The following is a 25,756-nucleotide window of genomic DNA, read 5'->3' on the forward strand; positions in this document are numbered from 1 at the left end:
TGCACAGGGGTTGCTTGGCCAATTTGAGGCCTGGGCAGGGCGGATGGGGGGCACGGGGGTGTCCCCAAGCTGCACCGAGGCAGCGCGTGGAGACGTGGCCTGAAGAGAGCCAGGGAGAGCAGAGCCCTGGGGGGGCTGGTGGGCAGTGGGGGGGTCACGGGGATGCTGGTGCCATGAAAGCAAAGTGAGCTGGGGGGGGACTGCCCCCTGCCCTGCCGTGCAGATCAGGTCAGAGCTGCTCCGGAGCAGCGAGCGCGGAGGCTGGGGCGCAGCGAGCTGGCTCCAGCTGACGGAGGAATGTTTATTCGCCGAGCAGCCTGTAATTTTTCCAGCCCTGTATCTATTTGCGGCAACGTGACATGTGCAGCGTGGTGTTCTGTGCAGGCTTCGAGCCTTGTAAAAAATTAATTGTGTACGCAAAAAAAAAAAAAAATATAAAAAAAAATTGGCTTTAAAATATTAAAACCGATCGCGGGGAAGAGAGAGCCCCGTGCACGCAGCCCGTGGTCCCCGGGGGGGGGTCAGGGGCCGGGGCAGGAGCATCCCAGCACGGACCCATCGCGATGTCCCTTGGGGGGGTCCCTGCAGCTGGCTGCTGGCTGGGGGGTGGTGACCGGGACCCCCCTGGGGGCTGTGGGGCTGGGAGCTGCCCGTGATGGGGGTGATGCTTTGGGCTGTCCCCCCCCCATCTGTGTCTCAGGCACGTTTTGGGGCTGCAGCCCCACGTGCAGGGGCTGCGGCATCGAGAGCCCGAGGCCGGGCTGCGCTTGGGGGGGCACCCGATTGAGGGGAGCCCCCACGGCGGGGGGCTGGTTTTGGGGGGGGGGGCGTGCTGCCAGAGGGGGTCTGGGGTTGGGGTCCTGGTCCTACAGGGGGTGAGGTGGAGATGGGGGGCATGAGGGGGGTGTAGGGATGGGGTGGGGGGGCTGCGGACCCACAGTGTGCCCCATCCCACCCGTCCCATCCCACCGGTGTCGGGTGGGTCAGCGCGGCCACAGCTCCGCGGGGGGGGCGCTGCCTGCACCGCCGATGGGGGGAGAGCTTCTGGGGCTCTTCCCCTCTTGAGGGGGGGCCCTCTGGGGGTCTTCCCCTCCCCGGGGGGGCCCCGTCGGGTCCTCGCGGGGGCGGCGGAGACGCGCCCCGACCCCTCTGCGTGCGGGGGGGACCGCGGGGAGCCTCCACCTGCCGCCCCCTTCCTCCTTCCCCGGTCCCTCTCCGGTGCCCCCCCCTCCCCAAATCCCGCTGGGTGGGGGGGGCGGCGGCGGCGCGGCCCCTCCCCGGGGCAGGGGGCGCGGGGCCGCGGCCGCCATGGAGGAGGAGCCGCCGCCGCCGCCGTGCCCAGCGCGGGGCCAGCGGCAGCCGGCGGCCGGGAGGCTCCCCCCGCCGAGCCATGGGCCGCCTCGCCGCCGCTGCCATGTCGGCCGCCTTCCTCAGCCCCAGCCTGGCCTTCAGCTCCCACTTCGATCCCGGTGAGTGCCGCAGCCCCCCCTCCGTCCCGTCCTCCCCCCCCACCACCACACCGCGGGGCCACCCGCCCGCCCTTCGCGGGGCACCGGGAGCCGCGCTCCGTTGCGCACCGCCCCGCATCGCCCCGCATCGCCCCGCATCTCCCTGCATCGCTGCAGCCCCTCCGCATCCCCCCCCCCGCGCAGCCCCGGCTCCCCCCGGCTCCCTCCAGGCCCCCCCCGCATCCTTGCAGGGGTCCCCTCGCTCCCCTGCGCTACCCGCACCCCTCGTTCCCACCGTGTGTCCGACCCCCCCCGGGCACCTCCGCATCCCCCGGGCTCGGTTTGCCGGCACCCAGCACCCCGCATCCCGCACCCAGCACCCCCCCGGCCCCCCTCCCGTCCCCACTGCCCGGTGGGTGCCGCTGGGGGCCCCGCTGGGCGGCGATGAATGAAGCGTGTGCCCTCGCCTCCCTCGCCTCCAAATGTCAGTGCGCTGCCCTCCCCTCCCCTCCCTTCCCTTCCCTTCCCCTCCCCTGGCTGTGCCGGATGGAACCGAGCCGCGGGGGCTGCTCCGCGGGGGCGCAGCTCGGCGCAGCTCCCCGAGCGCCGCCGCCGCCACCGGGCGCCGTTGCGGTCCGGGACCGGGGCGCACCGAGGGATCCCCGGGGCCGCGCCGCCCCCGGAGGCACCGGGCAGCTTCCCCACGCCGCCGCCCGCCCGGCCATGCTCGCAGGGAGGAGGAGGAGGAGGAGGAGGACGGAGCCCGGGGCTCAACCCGCAGCCGCCGCCGTGCCGGCTCGGTGCCGGGTGCGCACCGGGAGCCCCCGCTGGCGTTAGGAGGCCGGTGAGGTGCGGGGGGTGTGCGGGGGGTGTGCGGGGCCGTTATGTAAGGCGTCGTGGCGCGGCCTCGCTCGCGCTGCAGCTGCAGGAAGGCTGCGCACAGCGCGGAGCGGGGCTGGCTTTTGTGTGCGCTCGGGGCTGCTGCGGCGCGGGGCTCCGGGAGCCGGGGCGCGCAGGCAGCCGGCCCCCGGCCTCGGAGCCCTCCCCGGGGTGGCTCGCGCGTGCTGGGGGCACGGGGACACCTTCACGTGTGGGATCGGACCCCCGGGAGCAGGCAGCGGGGTGGCAGCGCCCCAAATCCGCGGTGACCCGCAGGTGCCAGCGCGTTGGCACCGTCCCTTTGTTTGCCAAAGCTGGGGAAGCGGTGCCAGGGCTCGGCACCGAGCACCCGCTGGCGGCACGACCCGTGCCCTCGTGCCTCCAGCAAGGTCCTCGTGCCAAGGAGACCGAGCGCTGCCCTCGCTGGACACGGCTCAGCTCTGGGTGTCAGCACCGGGCTGCACAACCCGGCCACAACGCGTCCCCCTCGTCCCCTCCTCGCATTTGGGCTGTGCACCCCCCCTGCTCGCCGGGAGCGGGGTCCGGTGGCTGCCAGGGGCTGAGGCCGTGGAGGGATTTCATAGAATCCTCGAATCTCCTGAGCTGGAAGGGATATTTCGACGTGAAGCAGCCCGGGATTTACCCGGCCGGGTCTCTGCTGGCGGAGACTTGGTTCGCAGCCTGCTCGGTATTGATTTGTGTTAGGGAGGAAACCTCTTTTATTTGCATCTAAAATGTGGCAGCGCTGGGAATGAAGATGTATTTACTGTCCTCGTCCTTCAGTATGATTTTTCTCCGGGTTTTCTCCAAGCGCCCAATTTGCCATGCTAATCCCGTCAACCTGGGGATTTGCAGGGCACGTTTGATTTAAAAATCCTCCTGCAGGAAGGTTTGCTGTCGCTGCCTATCGCCATGCTGCGGAGCGCGCTCCCGAATCCGGGACTCTGCTGCTGCTGCTACGACTGACACCCACGATTACCGTCAGGGAAAGAAATTAAAGGGGGGAAAAAACGTATCCTCTGCTTCATGGGCTTGTCATCTTGGGTGTTTGGCAGCACCTCCTGTCTGCGTGGCGGCCCTGATTTTCCTGCTGTTTGCTGGTGCCTGCACGGAGCAGGGGGAAGCGCTTGGGGGGCACAGCTTGGCACAGCAGGCAGGGGACAGGGCCCTGAGGGGACCAGTGGGGACAGTGCGGGGACAGTGCAGGGACGGTGGTGGCACCTGCTCCATCCTCAGCTTGTGCCATCGGTGGGGCTGCTTGGCTGCGCCCTGCCAGGCTGTGCCGGTGCCCGGTGCTGCTCTAGGGGCCAGATGCTCCCCCTCTCATCCCAGTACTGGGGGCTCAGGGAGGGCTCCCAGTTCCTCCTCCTGCTGGTTTCCCGTCTCTCTTCACCCATCCACAGCCCAGAGCTGGGGATGCCCTCGCCTGGTGCCCGGGGAGCTGGATCAGGGCTGGTGCCGGAGCTGGGCTCCCACCAGGGTGACCACACCGTGGCCGGGAGCATCGCCGCACCCCTGCCTGCCCTGACCACCACGTCCCCGTTTGTTTTGAGGCCACAGAAGCTCCCACCCTCTCACCATGAAGTCTGTGGCAGCTCCGGCAGTGACGTGAGGATGTCCCCCCCCTGCTCCCCGCCTGCCCCCAGCTCTGCCGCTGCCCCGGCTCCCAGCCTGGACTTCCCCGTCTCAGACCGAGGAGCACGAAATTTTGAAATCGTGAGAAACGTCCCCTCTTCCCCTGCCCAGATCTCTTCTTCCCCTTTTCTTTCCGAGCAGCACAGTGACGGCTTTTTAATAACGGAAGAGCAAGCGGAACCGCTGGGTGCAGGGCCCCAGTTGGCGTGCTGGGAGGCACTGGGCTGCTGTGGTGGGCAGCACCGGGGCCGTGCTGGGGCTGCTCCATGCCCATGGGGCTGCCGGCACCATCGGTGCCCCACGGCCGTGCCCTGGCAACGTGTGAGCCCTGGGATGGCTCCATTTGCCCCCCACCCCCCTGGGAGCTGCGTGCCACCTGTGTGGGGATTCAGCGGGCGCTCCGAGCGTGGCCGTGCAACCCGAGGGGAGCAGGGCAATTGGGGTCCCGCTCCTGGCCCCCACATGTGTCAGGGCAGTGAGGTGGAGACTCTCCACAGCCCCTAAAACATGGGTGCGTGCTGCAGCCCCCTGCCCCAATGACAGGGGGCTGGGGCGGCACCAGGAGCCCCAAATCCCCCCTGGCTTTGCCCGATGCTGGGGGGTGAGGGCAGGAGGGTGGGTGCCTCTGGGGACGCGGGGGGGATGTGGGGCAGGGAGCTGAGCCTTGGGGTGAAGGCAGCTGCTGCGGGGGCGGCGTGACACCCGGCACAGGCTGCACCTCTCCTCCAGGAGCCGGTGCGTGGACGGTGTCAGCGGCACGGGGCCGTGTCCGTCCGTCCGTCCGTCCGTCTGTGGAGGCCAGGGTGAGGGGCTGGCAGCGAGAAGCCCCCCCCCGAGCCTCGCAGCTGGGCTGTCGCCGGCAATGGCGTTCGCGCAGCACCGCAGTGCAGCAGGGCAGCTGGGCCCCACGCTGCAGGAGGACGGAGCCAGCCGGCAGCGCCGCTCCCCCGGGGGTGCCCGGTGGCTCTCAATCTCTCTTTCTCTCTCCCCCCCCTGCCTCCCTTTCTTTCCCCTCCTTCCCTTTCTCGGCTTGCTGCTCCCTCCCCGCCCCGCGCGCTCGGGTGATTCCGTTCTGGATGGCGATACGGATCCCTGTCAAAGCCAATTAGGAGAAATTAATACGCCAAGGCTGAAAGGGCTCCGATCGCGGCGGTGACTCATGGGCTCCCTGCCCGGCTCTCCCCGTCCGGGGGACGCGAGGTGCCAGCACCGGGGACGTGGGGCAGAGCTGGCACCGAGCTGCAGGCACAGCCCCGGTGGTACCAGGGGGGGCTGCGTTTGGCTGGGGTCTCCTGGTGCTGTGCCATGTCCTGCCCCATGGCCGGGCTGTCAGAGCGGTGTCGTGCACCTCCCAGCCTTTGCCTCGTTTGTTTCCCGTGCTCCTTTTGAGCCCTCGCTGATTCCTGGGGCTGGAAAATCCCCGCCAGGTCGGGCTCCTCTCGCGCCCTGGTCCCAACGTGTCATCACCATGGGTGATGCTCATCCCACGTCTGTGCCTGCCCTTACCCCATGCGGCTCTGGAAGCCCAGCCCGAGCTTGTGAGGGCGCAGGGAGCTGTGGAGTTGGGGTCCCGGCTGTGCCCTGCAGCTGCTCGTGGTCTCTGCTCCCCTCTGGCAGCCCCATCCCCAAAAAGACCCCATCCTTTTGGGGCCAGGCTGAGCCGTGGGGACCCTGTGGGACGCAGCCTGGAGCAGCTCCTGGACGGGGCAGCCCCGGGGAGGCCGGAGGGCGCCGGGGCTCACGAGGGAGGGAGGGGAGCCGTGCTGACACAGCGTGCCTGGGGACAGCAGAACAAATCTCCTCTGGGCATTAATCTCCCCGAAGGCCCTGAGGAAGCCTTGTCTGAGCGTGCTGCTCGGCTCTCGTAGGGCAATTACTGCTCCAACGGCGTTTGGCATCGCCAGAGCTCAGAACCAGGGACCAGCCTGAGCATGCCGGGCTCCCTGGGGTGACCTGGAGGGGGGTCTCCATCCCAAAGGGCGGCCGCATTGGGTGGCACGGGGTGCTGGGGGCTGCTGGAGCCGCTGCTCAGTGGGGCTGGGGGCTTGGGGGGGGGTGCTGGGGCTGGCCGAGGGGACTGGGGTGTGTTGGGCAGCACTGTGAGGGTTTGGCCGCCGGAGGAAGCAGGAGCAGGTTCAGGATTTCCTGCAAGTGGCCGTGCCTGCAGCAGGGACGAGGGGAGCGAGCGCCGGGGGCCAGAGGCCCCGTTTCCGTCCCCTCGCCTCTCCCAGCCGTGGCCGCTGCCCTCCCTCGCCGCCTGCTGCCGTGTTTGTTTCAATGCTGGAGCAAAGGAAAGTTCTGGTGTGGGGGCAGGCAGTGAGTGGGGTGCAGGGAGAGGGGGACCCTAGGGCTGCGGGGGCTGCGCACCCCCAGTTGGCCCCGAGTGGCCATCCTGCTCCTGCTCGCAGCATCCCCGACACCCCGCGGGGCACCTGGGGCTGTGTGATGCCAAAAATGCTTGCTAAAATCCCATCCCGTTAATTTTCGGGGTCTCTTCCCCTTGCCTGCTGCAGCCGGAGCTGTTTGGAGACCTGTGGGAAGGGGCTGGCGGAGCTGGGGGAGGCGTCGCGCAGCCAAGCGCTCCGAAACTGGGGCAGGCAAAGGGGAGCTCCCCAGGGCCGGGCACAGCACACGGCATCGGCCCTAAAAATCAGCAGGACCCTTCCCTGTGGCTGGGGGTGGGCAGGGACCCCCTGTGTGTGCCCCAGCCCCTGCCTTTTTGCCTGCCCCCGGGGCATCCCCGAGCCACTGGGGCCGCCTGATGCTGCTCCCAGCCGGAGGTCAGAGGCACGTGGGGATGCGCTCGGCTTCAGCCTCTTGCAGGAGCCCTGCTCGCCTCTGTCGCCCGTTTTTGGAGCTGAAGCTGCTTGTTTCATAACGTCGCCGAGCATTTCTGATAAAAATAGGCTGCCCCGCTCCACGCGGCTTCGCTCCCGCCGTTACGTAAAGGCTGCTTCGCCGGCTGCTGGGAGCCTGCTCCTGGCCTTGCTCGTGGTGCTGTGCCCGTGGTGCTGTGCCTTTGGTGCCATACCCACGGTGCCATGCCCACGGTGCCGTGCCCACGGTGCTGTGCCCCTGGTGCCATGCCATGGTGCCCCCCACCAGCACACCCACCCTCGCGGCACCGCGCAGCCCCCTTTGGGCACAGGGCATGGTGGCAGCAGGCACCCCCTGCGCTCTCCTCCCTCGAGGCAGCGCGGGTGCTGAGCTCTCTCTTGCCACCCATGGTGCAGGGCACGAGGAGCCCTCATCCTGTGCCATCCCCTGGGATTTTGCTTCAGCCATGGCCGAGGGTTTGCTGTGAGGGAGCCGGAGCTGGAGCCGGAGCGTCCCTGCCGGCGTGGGAGGCGTTCCAGTGATTGCCTTCAGGCCTGATCTAACACACGGAGCAAGGGAATGTGGTTTAAATCGTCAATTAATCTTGCTCCGTGTGCTTTTTATTATTATTTTTTAATTATTATTTTCTCAGAAGAAGAAGGTGGAAGCTGCCCGTGGCTGGCGTGCACCCACTTGAAATGCGGGGCTGCAGCGGGAGCGGCTTTGATGGAGGAACTTGATTTTTTTGTTTCTAAGCACGCTGACGCGCTCGGTGTGTGCACAACAATGCTGCGGCTCGGCCTGCACTTATCGCAGCCCTAATTTTTATTTCATCACGTTAGAAAATGATGGATGATCTTCTTTTTATTTTCCATCTAATTATTTTTTACTGCTAATTCATCCCGAGCTGATAAAACCAGAATGAAGAGGCACGAATCAATCCTTTTAAAACCCTTCTGCGCTGGTTAACTGAGCCCGTGTTAGGAGACGCACACGGGGAGCAGCTCATCGAGGCATGCCTCGCATTTACAATTAAGATCTGGTAAACCCCGGCGATGCTGACGGGGTGGCACTGCTGGGAAAAGGTCTCCGGGGCTGTGTCGGGTGCTGCGCCCTCAATCCCTGGGTTTGGGAGCCAGGGGAGCACTGCCCTGCCTGTGGTTCCTGCGTGGCTGCTGCCGGATCCACGGCTCTGGTGGGTGACCCTGCCCCACCGTGCGCCCGGGTGCCTCAGTTTCCCTCCGGGGCTGCGAGGAGCAGCCTCGTGCCGGCGTGCTAAATGGCAGCGGACGGCTTCTTGCTGCCTGGATGCATGTGGGTGAGCAGAGCGCTCATCCTTTGAGGTGTAAAATTGCTTTCCTGGAAGCTGCCCACAGATCCGGGCCCTTCGTCTGGCCGGGGATTAAAATGTTACCAGGGCCGTGCTTGCGCCGGGAGAGCAGCTGGATGTGGTGCTGGGTCCTGAGAGTTTGAACCCAGCCCCGCACCCTGCCGAATCCAGCTCCAAAACCTGCCCCCTGCCCAAATCCGGCCCCAGCACCTGCACCCTGCACCCTGCCCGAATTCAGCACCTGCACCCCACACCCTGCCCAAACCCGCACCCAGCCCTGTACCTTGCACCCTGCCCAAACCCACGCCCAGCCCAGCACCCTGCCCAAATCCAGCCCCAGCACCCGCGCCCTGCTCCAACCCGCACCCAACCCTATATCCTGCGATCCCACAAGGGCTCCTGCTCCCCGTTGGCTCTTGTCCCACTCCCTTACACCCAGTGCCGGGGAGCGTCCCTGGGGCAACGGTGGGGTGACAAAAGGGGTCTGAGTGCCGTGGGCAAGGGGTGTCCCCGTCGTTCTCCCCGAGCATCCCCATCCTGCAGGCAGCGGGTCCTCATTCCATGCTGCAGGTGCCCTGTGGGGAAACTGAGGCACGATAAAGCAGCTCAAACAGCACCTCCAGCAAGGGGCTGGGGGACGGAGAGGGAAGGGGGGGGGGGGGTCTTGGCTGTTTGCCCCAGCGGGAAGGGAATGAGCGGGGGGGCGGCCGCTCGGGTGGGACCCCCCTGCTGCCCACGGGGCTGTGGGTGCGGGGCTTTGCGGGGAGCCCCGGGGCTCTCCCCTTCCGCACACGTCAGCCCCGCTCCTCGCCCGCTCTCGCCGGGCAGAGGCGAGCGGCGGCGGCGGCAGCATCCCCGCGCGATGGCTGGCGGAGCGGCCGCAGGCGCTGGGCGAACGTGAGTCAGCAAAGGAGCCGGGAAGGGCTGAGCCCTGGGCTGCGGGGCTCAAGGGCTCAAGGGGAGGGGGGCTGCAGGCTTTCCCGGTGCCTTTTAAGAAAGGGATTTTATTTTATTTTTATTTTTTTTATTTTATTTTTTATTTTTTTTTTTTTTTTTTGGATAGGGGGGTGGGCGATGCAACAGGGCGCGGGGCGCAGCAGCGCGGGCAGAGCTGGAGCCCCCACGGGTGCCGTGGAGAGGGGCTGGGGCTGGTGCCACGCTGGGGGCTCTGCTGAATGTCACCCCCCTGTCCCCTGCTGTCCCCCCCCAGCTTGGGGCTGGGGGCTGCGTGTTGCCTGCCTTGTGGGCAGCCCTGGAGCATCCCCGCTCGGGGGCTGCCCCCCCAGTGATGCAGCAATTCCCGCTGCCTTTCCCGGCCAGGCTGGGGGTGCACCGAGCTGGCTGCTCTCAGCGTGACCCCCGTGGCGAGGCTGGGCTGTTGGGGGGGGAGAGCTGTGGCTGTGAGGGTCCCGCGGGACCCCCGTGGCCTGGAGTGGTAAGGGGGGGTTCATGGAGGTGCCAGAAAGATGTGCAGGGCTCCCAGCCCTCCTGGGGGGCTGGTGACCCCCCTCCTGCCCCTGAGTGGCCCCCCAGCCCCAGCTCTGCCCCCTCCCAGGCTGCTGGTGCCCAGCCTTGGTGCAGGGGCTGCGCGGTGCCAAGGCTGGGGAGGGATTGGGGCCGGTCACAGCTCCCACACCGCCAGTCGTGCAGGTGGGGAAACTGAGGCAGGAGCGGGTGGCCCCCCCCGCGCCTTGTTTTTTGGGCTGGTTCATCCAAAAAGCTCCATTTCCCGAGCTGTGGCCTTGGGGCGGCTCAGCTGACGGTCCCTGCTGGAAAGGCTTCTGTCGCCGCGCTCCGCTCCCCTGTCGGCGTTCAAAAGGCTCTGCTGGGTGAGTCATTTTCTCTCTCTCGCTGTCCCACTATCCAAGGAAAATGGTGACATTCGCTGTACAAAGTGTGTTCACCATGGAAACGGGCTGAAAGCAGAGAGAATGCCACCCCCGGCTCCTCCCAGGTTTCGGCTGTGCATCGCCGAGCCTCAGAAGATGGCTCTGGGGCTCCCTCGGCGAGCACCGACCCCGACACCAGCTCCGGGCCGGCCGCGCTTCGAGGGCACGGGGCCAGCCCTGGAGTGGCCGTGCGGGGCGAGCGGGGCCATCCCCAACCCTCCTGCCCTTCAGGTGCCTCCCCAAGGGCACGCGGTGCGGGGGCAGAGCTGTGCCGGTGGTGCCAGCCCCGCTCCCTGCCCGGCGTGGTGCTGAGCCCAGCACGGTGAAGGTTTGGGGTCGGTGATGGCACAGCCCCGGGGCACGGGGACGCGCTCGGTGGTGCCGCTGCGGGTTTTTTTTGCTTCCTCCTGCCACAATCCGCCGGTTGTTTGGGAGGCTCTGGGCAGAATAGTAATGTGGCAGCTGCCTGGCCGCGGGCGCACCGAGGGCTGGCAGCTGAGGGGACGTGGTGCGGGCTGAGCCCCGCGGGGTGGGAGGCAGGATTTGGGGTTTCTGTGCCGGGAGGTGTGCGGGGAGCATCCCCGTGCCCCGTGGGATGTGGTCTGGGGTTGGTGTGGGGTTTGGGGAGATGGGGCTGGGGCTTGCCCGGTGGTGTTTGCCCCCTGATGGAGCCGGGCAGGGCGCGGGGAGCTGTTGGTGCCAGCAGGAGCAAGGGTTTGGGGACCTGGGACCCCCAGGCTGGTGCATGGGGTGTCATTGTCACCGTGCGGGTACCATGCATGGGGTCTCTGCCCTGTCCCCCTCTGTGCAGGCTGCCTGCGGGGTCCTTCCTCAGCCCTGGGTCCCCCCGTGCGCTCCCCTCCCTCTCCTGGCCCCGAGCTGGGGGCTCAGCAGTGCTGACCTGGCCTTCCTGGTCCATCTCCTGACCCCACAACCTCCCCCCCTGTCCCCGCAGACGGCACCCCCCTTAGCGAGCTCTCCTGGTCCTCCTCGCTGGCCGTCGTGGCCGTTTCCTTCTCCGGGCTCTTCACCTTCATCTTCCTCATGTTGGCCTGCCTGTGCTGCAAGAAGGGAGACATCGGCTTCAAGGTGAGCACCGGGGGGGATATTAGGGGTGGGCAGGGGGGGCCAGGCTGCTGTGCAGCCCCCGTGCATCCCCCCGGGCTCAGCATCACTGTGGGCCGTATCCTGACCCTGCGCCGCACGGTGCCGGGATGCTGCAGGGCTCAGCATCTCCTCGGGTCATATCCTGACGCCCCCCCTGGGCTCCCCGCTGCACGGGGCCAGGCCATGGCATGGTTAAGGGCCGGTCGCAGTCCCACCCGCACGCCCCCGGGGTGGGAGGCACCCTGAGCTCACAGGCACAGAATGTGCCGAGAAACACTTTTCCCTAATTGCTGGCATTTTTGTGGAGGCTTGCGGGCGCCCGCGGCAGGAGGGGGGTCAGGCAAGGAGGGAGGGGGGACGCACGCTGGGGCCCGTTGTGTAACCATCCCACACCGTCCTGAGCACCTCTCCGTGCCGCAGGGGAACAATGAGCCCCCTCGTGCCCCCCTGCCGGCTATATAGGGGCGCCGAGCCGCCGCCGGGCACTGCCCGTGCCCGGTGGGTTGTGGTGCACGGCACCCCGGGGTGCAGCGCTGCCGGCGGCGTTGGCAGCACCATGAGAGGCTGTCGGGCAGGGGCAGGGCGATGCTCACCCTCGCCTACCTGCTCGCCAAGGCGGCTTTTGGGAGCCGGGCGCTGGATGGGTGCCGCCACCAGGTATTGGGGCTGGGGGCTCGGGCAGCGCCTGGTGCTGGGGGAAGCTTCTTGGGGTCTCCGTGCACGGGGCTGTGCGATGCGCAGGGGGTGTGGGGCAGGCTGCGGGGAGCCCACAGGGTCAGTTGTCTCTGCTCGGTGTGTGTCCCCCCCATCCCCTGCGCGCCCCCCTCCGCCCCGGCCCAGGAGTTTGAGAACGCCGAGGGGGACGACTACGTGACGGAGTTCTCGGCCCAGGGCTCGCCCGCCCCGCAGCATGGCCCCGAGGTTTACATCCTGCCCCTCACCGAGGTCTCGCTGCCCATGGCCAAGCAGCCGGGGCGCTCAGGTAAGCCGAGGGGTGGGCACCAGGACCCCCCACTGCACCCTGATCCTGCACCGCCGTGCCGTGGGGTGGGCACGGGAAGGGTGACCCCAGCCAAAGGGTTTGGCAAAAGGGTTTGGCCAAAGGGTTTAACCAAAGGATTTAGCCAAAGGGTTTAACCAAAGGGTTTAGCCAAAGCAGCTCCCGGGCGAGGGGGGGGGATTCCGAGGCCCCTCTTTGCATTGCAGGACCCCAAACCCTCTCCTGGCACCAAGGGGAGCAGCGTGCGTCCCCAGCAGGGTGCAGCGGGACACGGAGTGCCCCGTCCCATGCCATCCACCAGCCCCAGCCCTGCGTAAACAAGGCAGTGAGTGGGAGAGGAATCCAGGGGGGGGCCGGGGGGGGGCTGGGACCGCTGTGCCACAGCCCCCTCGCTCCCATTGTGGCGCTCCCCGGCTCGGAGAATGGCAGCAGTGTGATGGGGCCGGCGCGGTGCGGGGCGGCGCAGCGCGGCCCAACAATGGCCCCATTGCTGCACCCCTTGGCATGGGTGCCTGGGGGGGCAGGACCTGCACCGGGAGGGGGCCGGGAGCAGGGGGGGGGCTAAATGCCAGCGCTGCAGCTCGGCTGCGCTCTGCTCTCCCCATCCCTGGGGAGGAGAAGGGGTGCAGGGACGGTGTCTGGGAACACCGGTGCCCCACATCCCGCAGCCAGCACGGCCCCCAGAGGATGCCCGGCAGGGAGAGCGCCCTGGCTGCGGGGTGCCTGGGGCTGCCCCCCCCCATGATGAGGGGACAGCAGCTGGGGACAGCGTGGGGTGGCACAGCAGGGGCACCGGGACTCGGCCGGCACCGGAGGGTAACGGGGAGCGGGCTGAGTGCGGGGGCGCAGGGGTGTGGGGGCGCACGGGCAGCTGGATGTGCCCCTTTACAGTGCAGCTCCTCAAGTCCGCGGACCTGGGGCGGCAGAGCCTGCTGTACCTGAAGGAGATCGGCCATGGATGGTTCGGAAAGGTGAGTGCCAACCCGGGGGGGGCAGAGCCGGGGCCGTGGGGGCACGGGGACGTCGGGACAGTGGGATATCGGGGCAGGGGGATATCAGGATAGTGGGATATCGGGGCAGGGGGATGTCAGGACACCAGGGCACTGGGGCAGGGCATGTGCCAGATCCAGGGCTGCTCTCCTGCCACGCCAGGACGGGGGCTGCAGGGGGCTGCGCGTGCCCGTTGGGATGCCAAATGTAGGGGTCAGGGCCGGGGATCGCTGGTGAGGATGGAGCGGGACGCCTCTGCCCCTTGCCCCGAGGTGTTCCTGGGGGAGGTGAACTCGGGCATCAGCAGCACCCAGGTGGTGGTGAAGGAGCTGAAGGCCAGCGCCAGCGTGCAGGACCAGATGCAGTTCCTGGAGGAAGCGCAGCCCTACAGGTGGGTGCGGGGTCGCTCCGTGGTGCCGATCCTGCGCCGGGCACATCCCCAAACTACGGGCTGGCCCCCCCCGTGTCACATCTGGCTGAGCAGAGCTGTCACGGGGAAGGTGCTGGGTGCCTGGATGAGCTCTCCATGCAGCACGGCTCCATCCCGGGGCTCTCTGGCTGCGGGGAGCTGCTGGTGCCCAGCCCCGGCTGCGCTGAGGTCATGGGCACGGAGGGAGGGGGGCACGGAGCCGGCCTGTGCCCTGCGAGAGCTGAACAAATGCCCCTTTGTGGCGTGTCCTGGGGTGCTGGGACACAGTGGTACCCGCTCCCAGCCCTTCCCGTCAGCCCTCGCGCCCCAGGGGGGCCCCCCCAATGCTGCCACCCCCCCCCACCACCTCTGGCTGGCTCGGTGGCAGCCCTGCGGTGCCGACGTGCCCCTCGCTCTGCCCCTCGCAGGGCTCTCCAGCACACCAACCTGCTGCAGTGCCTGGCCCAGTGCGCCGAGGTCACCCCGTACCTGCTGGTGATGGAGTTCTGCCCGCTGGTGAGTCCCCCCCATGTCCCCAGGGAGCCACCGCGGGGCCGTGGCTAGCCTGTGTGGCCACTCGAGCTGCCGAACGGCGTGCCATGGTGGCGGGGAGGCACGAGGCATGGCTCTGCCAGGCTTGGCACGGCTCAGCCGAGAGCAGAGCCATCCCCTGGGGCAGGAGGGCAGCGGGGTGACGGTGGCACCGCCCCGCAGGGTGACCTGAAGGGATACCTGCGGAGCTGCCGGGGGGCCGACACCATGGCCCCCGACCCGCTGACCCTGCAGAGGATGGCGTGCGAGGTGGCCTGCGGCGTCCTGCACCTGCACAGGAACAACTACATCCACAGGTAGGCTGCCTGGGGGGGGGTGGGGATGGGCTTGGGCAGCCCCCCCAGGACGCCGGCGTCCCCCCAAACCTCTGCTCCTCCTGCCCAACAATATCCTGGTGCTGAGTGAGTTGCACACGGAGACTCCAGCATCAGTGATTTTGTTGAGGAAGGGGAGCGCTGCCGTCGGGGCCACCCCACCCGAGCCGGGCTGCTCGGGTGCAACCCTGGGAGCGATGCTGTGGCTGGAGGGAGGGTCGTGGGGGGCATGGCTGTGCTGGAGGGGGGGGGGGTCCTGCGGGCATCCCAGCCTCGGTGGGCCCTGCGGCACCTGGGGGGGGTCTCCCCGTGCGGTCCTGGTGTGCGCCCCAGCTGCGCGCACCCCCTCCAGGGCTGGTGCCAGCAGGGGTAGGAGGTGCCCGGGCGTGCATTGCTCGGGGAGCCTGCTTTCTGCTCGGCTCAGCGCCTGACGGATGGACGGATGGACAGAGGCGCAGCTGGGGCGCAGCGCAGGAATTCCTGCTGTGCATTTGCTGCCTGGTTTTATCGGCACGCCCGGCGCTTGGCCGCCGCGCAGCCACCCCGCTCCTGCTCCTGCTCCCGCTCCTGCTCCCCGCTCACGGTGCTGCCCGGGGTGCCCCGTGTCCCCCCCGCTACCCCCTGAGGGTGGTGACAGCGCCGAGGTTTGCTTGGCAGCGACCTGGCCCTGCGGAACTGCCTGCTGACCGCCGACCTGACCGTCAAGATCGGGGACTACGGGCTCTCGCACTGCAAGTACAAAGTAAGGCTGGTTTGGGTGAGCAGGGGGCAGTGCTCAGTTTGGGGGGGTGCTCAGGGACCTGCTGTGCGCACATACTGCTCTGCACACACACACACCCCCCTCTCCAAACCTTCCCTGCCATGCCAGGGCAGCCCCTGCCCCGTGCCCTTTGCTGGGGCAGCGGGTGGGTGCTTCCCCCGAGACCACCACCCTGTGAGCAATGCTCCAGGACCGAGCTGTCCCAAGCTCCATGGCACGAGCAGGGCTTTGCTCCCAAAAAGTTCCTGGGCTGGATTTTTCCCTTGGAAGCTGCAGAAATGGCAGGGCTGGGGCTGGGAGGCAGAAGGCGAGCAGTGGGAGGAGGCTGGGGGGTCTGCCAGGGGCTCAGGACGGGGAGACAGCGGGAGCAGGAGGAGAGGGAGGAGGCAGAAAGCGGGGGTGGCCGGCCTGGAGGAACGGCACGGTGGGGCTGGGGGCTGCAGAGGGAGCAGAGCAGGCACCGAGGGGCTCGGGGTGAGGTTATGGGGTGGCACAGTGGGTCTGGGGGGGTGTGGGGAGGCTGGCGTGGCGCTGTGGCCGGTCCCTTACGCGTAGGTTTGACGTTCTCTTCTCGTACTGACCCTGCATACTTGGCAGGACGACTACTTCGTGACGGCCGACCAGCTCTGGGTGCCGCTGCGCTGGATCGCCCCCGAGCTCATCGACGAGGTGCACGGCAACCTCCTCATCGTGGACCAGACCAAGGCCAGCAACGTCTGGTGAGCAGGGCAGGGGGGGGCACGGGGGGGCTGCTGCCAGCACAGCTCGGTCTAGAGGTGCAGAGGGAGGCACCCAGCACCCACTGACATAAGCAGGACATGCTGGGGTGCATCGTTTGTGGGGCTGCGGGACGGTGGTGTGATTTTTTTTGGGGGGGTCCCCGTGTGCTCAGCATCCTGCCGTGCCCGCAGGTCGCTGGGCGTCACCATCTGGGAGCTGTTCGAGCTGGGCAGCCAGCCCTACGACCACTACTCCGACCGCCAAGTGCTCGCCTACGCCATCAAGGAGCAGCAGCTGAAGCTGCCCAAGCCCCAGCTGAAGCTGTCGCTGGCGGAGCGCTGGTGAGCGCATCCTGCCCCCTTCCTCTCCATATTTCCCCGGGGTGTGGGGGGGTCTTTCTCGGGGTCCACCCCGTGCCACGGCTCCGGCACGGCGAGGCGCTGCTGGGGCCGGAGCAGAGCGGCTGTGCTGAGCCCCCTGTTCGCCACGGCAGGTACGAGGTGATGCAGTTCTGCTGGCTGCAGCCCGAGCAGCGCCCGACGGCCGAGGAGGTGCACCTGCTGCTCTCCTACCTCTGCGCCAAAGGAGCCACGGAGGCCGAGGAGGAGTTCGAGAAGCGCTGGAACTCCATGAAGCCCAACAGCAGCGCCAGCGGCAGCCACCACGGCGCCGAGCTCTCCTCCTTCCCGCTGCTGGAGCAGTTCTCGGCCGATGGCTTCCCCTCGGACGGGGACGACATCCTCACCGTGATGGAGACCAGCCACGGCCTCAACTTCGAGTACAAGTGGGAGCACACCAAGACCGAGCACTTCCAGGCCCCCCTGGGGTCCCTGAGCCCCAGCAGCGCCGCCCGCTACCACGACCTCTACTACCCGGCCGCCTCCGCCGGGCGCCTCAGCCTGGGGGTCTCGCCCTCCTGCTATGAGTGCAAGCAGCCCGGCTGCCCCGGCCTCCCCGCCCCCGGCGTGGTGCCCATCCTGGGCGCCCACAGCCCCTCTCTCGGCAGCGAGTATTACATCCGCATCGAGGGGCCGGCCGAGGGCAGCGGCGAGCTGGACTACGCCATGTGCTCCTACAGCCCCGAGGGCGAGCGGGGCTCCCCGCGGCCCCCGTCCTGCTGGAGACCCCAGGGCACGCGGGGCGGCAGCACCTACGACTCCGACAGCAGCCCCACCGTCTCCCTCAGCATGGAGCCGCTGCTGGGCCACGCGCCGGCGGGCGAAGGCTCGTGGGAGTGCGCTGAGTATTACCCCTACGCCTGCCCGGGGCAGGAGCAGCGCGGCTACGAGCCGTCCCCCAGCCACGGGGCCGAGCGGTACCTGCTGGAGGATGAGCACAACGAGCCGGGCGGCAAGGACTGGCCCGTGCCCGGCTTCCAGCACAGCATCTTTGGTGACCCTCTGGGCGTCTCCCCCTCGGTGAACTGCGCCTACAGCCCCCGGGGGTACGGGCAGCCCCCGGGGCAGAGCGCAACCCGGCCGGACTGCGTGGCGCTGGAGCTGGGCGACGACAGCCCCCCGGGAGCCCCCCACCCGGAGGGTGCCAGCCCGCCGGCCCCGCAGCAACCCTGGGCCTCCAACAGCTCCTCCAACAACAACATCGGTGGCAGCCCGGCCGCCCGCGAGCCCGGGGACAGCTGGTGCTACCGCCGCATGATCACCTTCCGCGGGCTGATGGCCAAGCCGCTGGGCACCGTGCCGCGCGGCCAGCCCCAGCTCGGGGGGTCCCCGCCGGGCCTCGATTTTCGCCGCCCTCGGGGGCAGGAGCAGGCCCCCGGCACGGCCGGCGGCTCCTCCCCGTGCCGCTCGCCCTCCCCGCGGAGCCAGGCCTGGCAGAGCCGTGACTCATCAGCCTCTGGCTGCTCTCAGACGGTGGCGGTGGTGCTGGCTGGTGGCCCTGGCACGCCACGGGGCCCCGGCGCAGCCCCGGCAGCCGTAGCCGGGCCCCAGCCGTGCCCGCAGGATGCCCGCCCGGCCGAGGGCACGGAGGGGAGCAGCCCTGCCCGCAGCCCCGTGCCGTGCGCCACCGCTGCGCTGGGGCTGGGGGAGGCTGCCCCCATGGCTGGCACCGCTGCCCCGAACCCTGGGACCCCCACGGAGCCCGGTATAGACGGTGCCCAGCCTGCAGCGGAGGCTGCTGAGGCACCGGTGCCTGGGGAGGCTGCTGCGGACAGCGGCACGTGTCCTGCCAGTGACACGGACAGGACCCCGGACAAGACGTTTTCCAGCGCCAGCTTCCCCGCTGGGGACGAGGGGAGCGACGAGGACACGGCGGAGCTGACCTCCGGCGTCTTCACCGACTTCTCCGGGGACTACATGGAGAGGGCGGACATGGCCCCGGCGTTCAAGTCCCTGCAAAAGCAGGTGGGGACGCCGGATTCCCTGGAGTCCCTGGACATCCCCTCCACAGCCAGCTCCTGCGAGGTGTTCAGCCCCACCGCCTTCGCGCCCGCGGGGCAGCCCAAGGCGCTCGACAGCGGCTACGACACCGAGAACAACGAGTCCCCCGAGTTCGTCCTCAAGGAGCCCCACGAGCCCCGAGAGCCAGAGGCTTTTGGCCAGCTGGGGAAGCCTCCCCCAGGGTTGCCGGGGGCTGAGGGCGAGGTCCCGGCCCCCGAGACGCGGCTCTCGGCGTCCTTCAGCGCCGAGCTGCACGGCCTCTCCGAGAAGAACCCGTACCGTGACTCTGCCTACTTCTCCGACTACGACACCGAGGCCGAGCGCGGCCCCAAGGAGGACGAGGACAGTGACGGGTCCGAGAGCCCCGAGGCAGAGAAGGAGGGGTCCCAGCCCCACGCACAGGACCTGGGACAAGCCCCCGGGCTGGGCGAGGACCCGTTGCACCCCCCAGGAGCCCCCGGGAGCCCCCCGGCAGCGCCCAGCACAGCGGAGGCATCTGAAGCACCAGATGTCGGGGTCTCTGCAGGGGACTGGAGGGGGGCAGAGGCTGGGGATGCCCCGGCTGGCCCCACAGCACAAGAGGCTGGCACCGACCCGCGAGTCATGGGGCCAGGCACAGATGGAGACACCCCAGGGGTCTGCAGCGTCCCCCCGGGCTCGGTGCCACCCAAGACTTTCTTCTTGTCCCCAGTGCCAGCGAGCCCTGAGGAGCCAGCACCGGGCAGAGGGACCCCCGAGGCTGAGGGCGTCCCCGGACTGGGGGGGGATGTGTCCGGGGGCGAACAGACTGTGTCCCCCACGCCAGGGCTGGGGGAAGCGGGGCTGTCCCCAGAGGGCACCGGGGTGGGCATCGCCCCCGGAGGGGACGCGCCAGGGGGTCCCAGCACGCCGCTCTCGGGGGGTGAATCACCGGTGCGCTCCCCCCCGGGGCTCTCCCTGCTCCCGTGCGCCCGGGAGCCACGGCCGGCCACCTCGGAGCGCCGAGAGGAGCCGGAGGAGGAGGAGGAGGACACGGAGGACAGCGACGAGTCGGACGAGGAGCTGCGTTGCTACAACATCCAGGAGCAGAGCGAGGAGAGCGAGGAGGAGCCGGCGGCCGTGCCCATCGTGGTGGCCGAGAGCCACAGCAGCAGGAACCTGCGCAGCCTCCTCAAGATGCCCAGCCTGCTCTCCGAGGCCTTCTGCGAGGACCTGGAGCGCAAGAAGAAGGCCGTGTCCTTCTACGACGATGTCACCATCTACCTCTTCGACCAGGTGAGGGCAGGGCCTGGGGAGGGCGCACGGTGGTGGGCACGGCACGGGGGCGCTTTGAGCCCTGGATTTGCCACCAGCAAGCCACCAGCATCTCCTCCTTCCCAGGAAAGTCCCACGCGGGAGCTGGGCGAGCAGAGCTTCCCGGACGCCCCCGAGCCTTCAGGGCAGCCCCCGGCCAGCGGCAGCCCCACGAGCCCCACGAGCCCCGCCAGCCCCACGGAGAGGCTGAGCGCCTCCGACGACTCCTCGGACGGCAACGCCTCGGAAGAGAGTAAGGGGGACCCGGTGGGGGCAGCGGGGTGGCGGTGGGGCCGGGCGGGTGACCCCCCCTGCGTGGTGGGCTCAGCCCCAGCCCCCTCGCTCTGCGTCACAGGCGGTGGCTTCGAGTGGGACGACGACTTTCCGCTCATGCCGGTGAAGCCGTCGCTGATGTCCTCGCTGTCGGGGACGCCGGCCGAGCCCGACCCCTCCGTCCCCGCGCTGCTGCCGGCCCCCAAGCAGGTGCTGCCCCTCCAGTTCTCCCGTTTCACGGTCTCGCCTGCCCCGGTGTCCCGCTTCTCCATCACCCACGTCTCCGACTCGGACATGGACTCCATAGGAGGTGAGGCCCCGCCGCGTGCCCGCCCTGGGGGTCCCCAAGCATCGGGGATCCCCTTCTACCCCGCAGGACCACCCCTTGCAGCCCGGACACTTGGTGCCCTGTGCCCCCTCGGGGACCTGTCACCCCTGGGCCACCTCATCCCTACGAGCACTATACCCTGTGCCCTGCTCACGCCGCCTCTCCGCTCCTTTCCAGGCAGCAGCGAAGACGGTGACCGGGAGTGAGCCAGCCTGGGTGCTCAGCTGCTAGCGGCACCGGCACCGGCACCGGCCGGTGGCCACGGAGGACAGGGGCAGAGCCGGAGTGGGACCTGGCCCGGGCTCCCGGCACCGAGCTCCGATTTATTTATTTTTTTTTAAAGGGGATTTGGTCGGAAGGAGTTTGGGTGCTGCTGCTGGTCGGAGCCGGGCACGGCCCGGGGCGAGGCGGTGGGTGCCGGCCGTGCGTGCGTGCGTGCGCGAGCGGATGGCTGCGCGTGTATACATAGATATATATATATAGACATATATATATATAAATTAGAGCATTCACGGGGTAGTGCCCTGACCTTGCTAACATTTGCGGAGTCCCCCCCACCCCAGTGAAGACCCCCCACCCCTTTGGCTTCTCGCCCACGTGTGCTCCCGAGGCGGTGTTTGTCCCCACGTCCCCCCTGTGCCGTGCACCTCGATGTCCCCCCCGTGTCCCTCCCTGCCCGGGCTGGCGCTGGCTCTTGGTGGCTGGGGGGGGGGGGCTGGGGGGGTTACAGGGGCTGCAGCACGGCTCGAGGGGGCCGGGGAGCTCCCAGCCCTCGCGTTTTGCCTGGTCCTTCTGGGGAGCAGCCCCCGGCGCGGGGAGGGACCCCCCCAGGGGGCTGAGAAGCTGGGGAGGGGGAGCGCCAACCCGACTATTTTTGTATTTAAAGAAAAGGAAAAAAAAAATACTAAAAAAAAAACAAAAACAAAAACAAAACTTGCTGTTGACAGAACTCACATTGACGCGGTTTTAAGTTATTGTTGCCAAAGAGATGTAAAGAGTTTGTGGAGGCATTTTTGGGGGGGGGGGGGGTCTTGCGGTTTGTTCGTTCAGGGTTTTTTTTTGTTGTTGTTTTCTTTTTTCTTTCTTTTTTTTTTTTTTTTTTTTTAATTCATTTAAGGCTTAGGATAATTGTGCAATTCCAGCTTCCAGAAGGAAATGGGACTAAGCGGAGCTGAGCGAAACCTTGAAATCAGGGCTGTTTCCTTTGGGGCCAATAGACCAAACCCTGAGGTGAGAAATGCCCCCCCCCAGACCCTCCCCAACCCCTCCCCGTGTCCTGCAGCCCGGGCTGGCTCCCGTGGGTGCGTGGGGTGAGTGCACACACGCATGCACACACACACACACAAATACGCACACGTGTGGCTACGTGCCATGGGATGGGATGGGGGCTGCTTTTGGCCCCGGGGGGGGGCTCGATGCTGCAGCACCAGCCCGTTCCCCAGCACGGCACAGTTAAAATGCCAGGGGGTGAGGCTCAGCCTCGCCGGGCACCGTGTCCCTCCCCACCCTCGCACCTTCTCCAGCCCACCCTGCGCTCGTGCCTGCTGCCAGTGCCACGTCCTTGTCCCCCCAGGGACGAGTGGGGTCCCCAAACCCCAGCCCCAGCCCCGAAGGCCGGGGAGGCTGCGCCTGCCCCGTGCCCTCCCTGCTGCACCTCCCGCAGCCTTCCTAATTTACCCAGCTCAATTAGTGCTTTAATTAAGCGCTTTATTTCAGCTCCAACCCTGCCCTAACCCCCTGTCCCCAGCCATGCCCTAGCACCAGGCTCCCTGCTTTGCAGCCAGGGGTGCTCAGCCCCCTGCCCACCCCCCCAGCCCTCCCGTGTCCCCCCCAGCCCAGGGTTTGGTCTATGGCGTGCGAGGCAGCTGCCTCTGGAGGGCAGCATGAGAACAGAGCTGTGTGCGGGATATTTTTTTTAAAACAGAAAGGCGATTATTACATTGTATATTTTACCAATACGGGTCATAACTGCTGTATTTTTTAATCAGTGCTGATTTCCATACAGCTCCCAGCATGCGTGTCAAACATCATCGGGCCAATAATAAAGTTTTTAAAATATCCTTAAGCCGTTTGCTGCCCGCATCATTCCCCGGCAAGCAGGAAGGGGCCACGCTGGGGGCCGCGGGGCCGGGGGCTGCTCTGGATTTGGATGAGGTGTGGGCACTGGAGGGCTCCGGAGCCCCCCTGCTAAGGAAAACACGGGGTACCTGGTGGTGTGTGTGTGGGGGGGTGAATTTTATTGCTCATAAATTACTTTTTTCATAAAAAATTCTTTCAGGTTACATCTTGCAGGTGCCACCAAGCCAGGAGGTGCAGCGAAGCCCCGGGGGGGGCGGCAGCCCCTGCTGTGGGGCTGGAAGAGGACGACGTGGGGCCGGCGGCGAGGTGAAACCTGGGGCTGACCCCTGCTTGGCCACGAGCCCCCAGCCCTATCCTGTGGCCCTGCACCCCAGCAGAGCCCCTTCCCCTTGCCCCCGTCTGCCTGTGGCCTTCACCTCAACTGGTGCCCCCCCAGCTCCTGCGGGACCCCAAGAAGGCACGGCGATGGCTGGCACCGCGTGTCTGCCCCCAGCTCCCAACTGATCTCCCCCCACCTGTGGCACAGGCATGGACAGGAGGCTCTGCACAGCCCTGGCACTGCATTTTGGGGTGTTATTGGTTTGGACACACTTCGGGCCAAGGTGGTGGCAGCTTCCCACGCACGTGGGCTGGAGGTGAGCACCCCAGGGACGCGCAGCGGAGGAAGCAGGAGGTGGGCTCTGGTGAGCGGGGTGCCGGGGGCTGCGGTGGTGCACAGCCTTGCAGAAGACACAGCACCGTGGCCAGGGGAGAAGCGTGCCCTGGGGAGCAGACAGAAGCCGGCTGGTCCCAGGAGAATGCGCTCTGTGCCGGGGAACTGCCGCACATCGGAGGGGCACAGCAGCAACCGAGCCTAACTGGGAAGCAGCCCTAAAGTGGAACCCGCAGACAGCGGCCGAGGCATCCGGGTCTCTTTGCTACCTGGGCTAAACCTACCGTCAAAGCAACCACCAAGGGGTCTGCCGAGCTCTAGCAATTAAAAAGTGCAAAAAGGCAACGAGAGCGGGAGGCAGGAGCGCAGGGCACTGCCCCGCTGGTGCCAGCCGCAGGCACAGCGAAGATGCAAATCCTGCCTGGAAAACCCATTTGGGCAGCATACCCCGGTCCCACAGCAGCTCCTGCTCCTCCTGCAAGGAGGTTGGGGGCCAGGGGGGGCTCGGGGCAGCGTGCCCCCTCCTGCCGGCAGCTCTGCGCCGCCAGCGCCGTGCAGCGCGCTCGCTCGTGGGCGCACACCCTAGCAGTAAGCTCAGCGAGTACACGTGTGTATATATCGGGCTCATTCAGCCTTGGAAGAGAGGAAGGGAAACCAGCAAAGCAAGAGGGCTCGAGGGGTGAGCCTGTAGGGGAGCGCTCCTTCAAACACCGGGTGCCCCATGGCCTGGGTGCTGCATCCACCCCAGGCACCCATCCTCGGAGCCTGCCCCTCCTCAAGTATTTTCCTAGCTTATATCTTACAGCAGTACCGTGACACCCCCTGTGCACGCTGCCGTGGTGCTGCAGCAGCTCCAGGAGCAGAGGCCGGCCCCGTCCCCAGGCTGCAGCCCTGGCACCAGTGGCCGAGGTCCCGCAGGAGGCCGGGCACCGGCTGTGGGGCTCAGCTCCCCTTGGATTATGTGGGGCCGGGGCTCTCCTGCCTGCCTGAGGGTACCCGCCCAGCCGGGGGGGCCCCATCTCCCCTCTGCCACTGCTGCTGCACCCCGGAGAGCAGGGAGCCCTCGGGGAGCTGCCAGCTGAGGCTGTTCTCCCCAGCCCTGCGATCTGCTGCTAATCCTAGAAGCAAACCTGGCTACGGGAGAGGTGCCGAGAGCGCCGCGCTCCCGTCTGCACAAGCAGGGGTCGGGGCAGGGGCTTAGGGTTTAACCCTCTGCCTCCGCGAGGAGGAAGAATGTAGAGAAGGGCGAGAATCAGGGCACTAGCTTTAGCCTTTGGCTTTGGAAGCAGCAGGATTAAATAAACTCTGCCTAAAAGTGAAGTTCTGGGGAGGGCAGACATGCACCGGGCGATGAGGAGGCGGCGTGTGCCACCCGGCACGGCAGCAGCGCTCCCGGCATCAGCTGATGAGCGGAGCCGAGCGGTCGTTCGTCACGGTCGGCTTCAGCTGGACGTTGGCAAAGGGGTTTCTGCAGGGAGAGAGGAGGGCAGAGTTTAGCAGAGGCTCTCCCCGTGCAGGTAAGGGAGCCTGCGAGGACGGGGCAGCGAGCGGTGACCTTGGCGAGACCCCAAAAGCTCTGGCTGAGGAGGCAAGGCTGCAGCAGGCTCCGACGGCTGTGGCTGGAGCCCCGCGCACCCCCTGCGGCTGTGGGCGAGCCGTGGGTGCCTGTGGCCCTGCTCACCTCCACCAGCCCGGCCTCGGGCAGCGTTTCTGAAGCGTTGAGGCTGGAACTGCTCTGCCCTGCCCAGCCCCTCGCCGAGATGTCCCCAAGACGAGCCGGCGAGGTCGGTCAGTGCGGGATTTTCTCCTACCTTGCTTTTCAGCAGTAACCAAGCCGGGCTCTTCCAAAGGGAAAAACCAGGGACGCGTGCAGGGAGCTGGGGGTGCTCAGCCCAGGGTGCACAGAAGCAGGAGAAGCTGCTCCAGCCCCTGGGCACCTCCTGCGCAGGGGAGCCCCGAGGCAGCTGCAACATGCACGGGGTAGGGCTCACTGCTCTAAGGTGTGCTGGGACACCCGGGCACGAGCAGAGCTTGCAGCTCCGTGCCAAGCTGGCTGCGAAACCTCAGAAGCAGCAAAACCTCCAAGGGGCAGAGAGCAGGGAGAGGGGAGGCTCCTGAGCTGGTTCCACCCGAGCTGTCCCAGCACCATCCTGCACTCGCTGGCTCTGGGGGCCCCGTCTCCGGCAGGCAGATTGCCACACGCAGCATCTGCGACAGCGCACAGCCCTCGGCACACATCCTGCACGCCCAGCACAGCCCCCTGCGTCCCCTCCTGAGCACAAGCAGCCCCTCGTTGTCAGCCAGCCCCCAGCTTCTGCCCCCATTCCCCTCCAGGAGCCAAACCAGCTACGGCAAAACCTGCACACGCCTGCAGCAGGGAGCTGTCAGCAGCCTGGGGGCCCCTCGCACCCGCTCCCCCAGCCCCCTTCCATGGCTGAGCCGGCGCCGTGGGCACTCTGGTAGCAGGACAGGCATGAACATGGGGTAGGGGATGCTAGGAGCAGCCGTGGTTATCAGCTGCCTCCTCCTGGAGCAGAGCCTGCGGCTTGGGAGACATCTCCGACATCGGCAGAAGGAGCAGGAGGGGCCCGGTGCCCCCCCGGCACTGCCCCCCCCGGCCCTCGCCATGCCTCACCTTTAGAAGCGTGCTTTTGCTTTCCTCAAAAGATAAAGGGCCTTTGCTTAAAAATAGGGTAATTAATTTCCCCACCTAATTAATGCAGGTTCTTAGATCACTTTTCCCCCTAGGATGCCAAAATAGATTCTCGAGACTGAAAGGATAGAAAAGGTTGCTTTGATGAGTCACCAGGGGTTATTATTTAACTGGTTTTGTTCTGGCGGAGAAGAGCACTTTGGCCAGGAGCCCACGGCTCAGAACCACGGGGAAATCAGCGCGTGGCCCA

The 25,756-nt window shown here is 67.3% G+C and overlaps 2 protein-coding genes across 10 annotated transcripts in view; one reads left to right on the forward strand and one right to left on the reverse strand.

Annotated features, from left to right (window-relative positions):
• The first annotated feature begins 1,387 nt into the window (after nt 1-1,387).
• AATK (apoptosis associated tyrosine kinase) lies at nt 1,388-24,173 on the forward strand. Of its 7 annotated transcripts, XM_032199820.1 has the most exons (16): nt 1,388-1,469; nt 10,954-11,087; nt 11,946-12,087; nt 12,997-13,076; nt 13,368-13,486; nt 13,933-14,020; nt 14,219-14,352; nt 15,028-15,112; nt 15,710-15,849; nt 16,042-16,191; nt 16,344-19,503; nt 19,609-19,774; nt 19,877-20,104; nt 20,300-20,532; nt 21,265-21,352; nt 22,401-24,173. In XM_032199820.1, exons 1-14 carry the CDS (start codon nt 1,391-1,393, stop codon nt 20,326-20,328), a joined length of 4,734 nt encoding a protein of 1,577 aa, XP_032055711.1. In that variant the 5' UTR covers nt 1,388-1,390; the 3' UTR covers nt 20,329-20,532; nt 21,265-21,352; nt 22,401-24,173. The 7 variants fall into 7 exon arrangements, with proteins under 7 accessions (XP_032055711.1, XP_032055710.1, XP_032055713.1 ...); XM_032199819.1 differs by lacking the exon at nt 22,401-24,173 and having other exon boundaries at nt 21,265-22,187; XM_032199822.1 differs by lacking the exon at nt 22,401-24,173 and having other exon boundaries at nt 15,728-15,849; nt 21,265-22,187.
• Nucleotides 22,085-25,756, reverse strand: part of BAIAP2 (BAR/IMD domain containing adaptor protein 2) — a 42,266-nt gene continuing 38,594 nt past the window's right edge. For 2 of the 3 annotated variants that reach the window (XM_032199830.1, XM_032199827.1), the window contains exon 14: nt 22,085-24,321. In XM_032199830.1, coding sequence (XP_032055721.1) covers nt 24,252-24,321 — 70 coding nt within the window. In that variant the 3' untranslated portion in view covers nt 22,085-24,251. The remainder of the gene's footprint in view (nt 24,322-25,756) is intronic. The other variant, XM_032199829.1, reaches the window with a different exon arrangement.

The sequence above is a fragment of the Aythya fuligula genome, chromosome 18, assembly GCF_009819795.1.
Source record: "Aythya fuligula isolate bAytFul2 chromosome 18, bAytFul2.pri, whole genome shotgun sequence".
NCBI lineage: Eukaryota > Metazoa > Chordata > Aves > Anseriformes > Anatidae > Aythya > Aythya fuligula.

Excerpts from the sequence above, each read along its gene's own strand:
- AATK (XM_032199820.1), top strand. The coding sequence starts at position 1,391 with ATGGGCCGCCTCGCCGCCGCTGCCATGTCGGCCGCCTTCCTCAGCCCC. Across the intron at positions 13,077-13,367 it reads GCCATGGATGGTTCGGAAAG|GTGTTCCTGGGGGAGGTGAA; the intron begins GTGAGTGCCAAC and ends CCTTGCCCCGAG. Across the intron at positions 15,113-15,709 it reads TCTCGCACTGCAAGTACAAA|ACCCTGCATACTTGGCAGGA; the intron begins GTAAGGCTGGTT and ends CTTCTCGTACTG.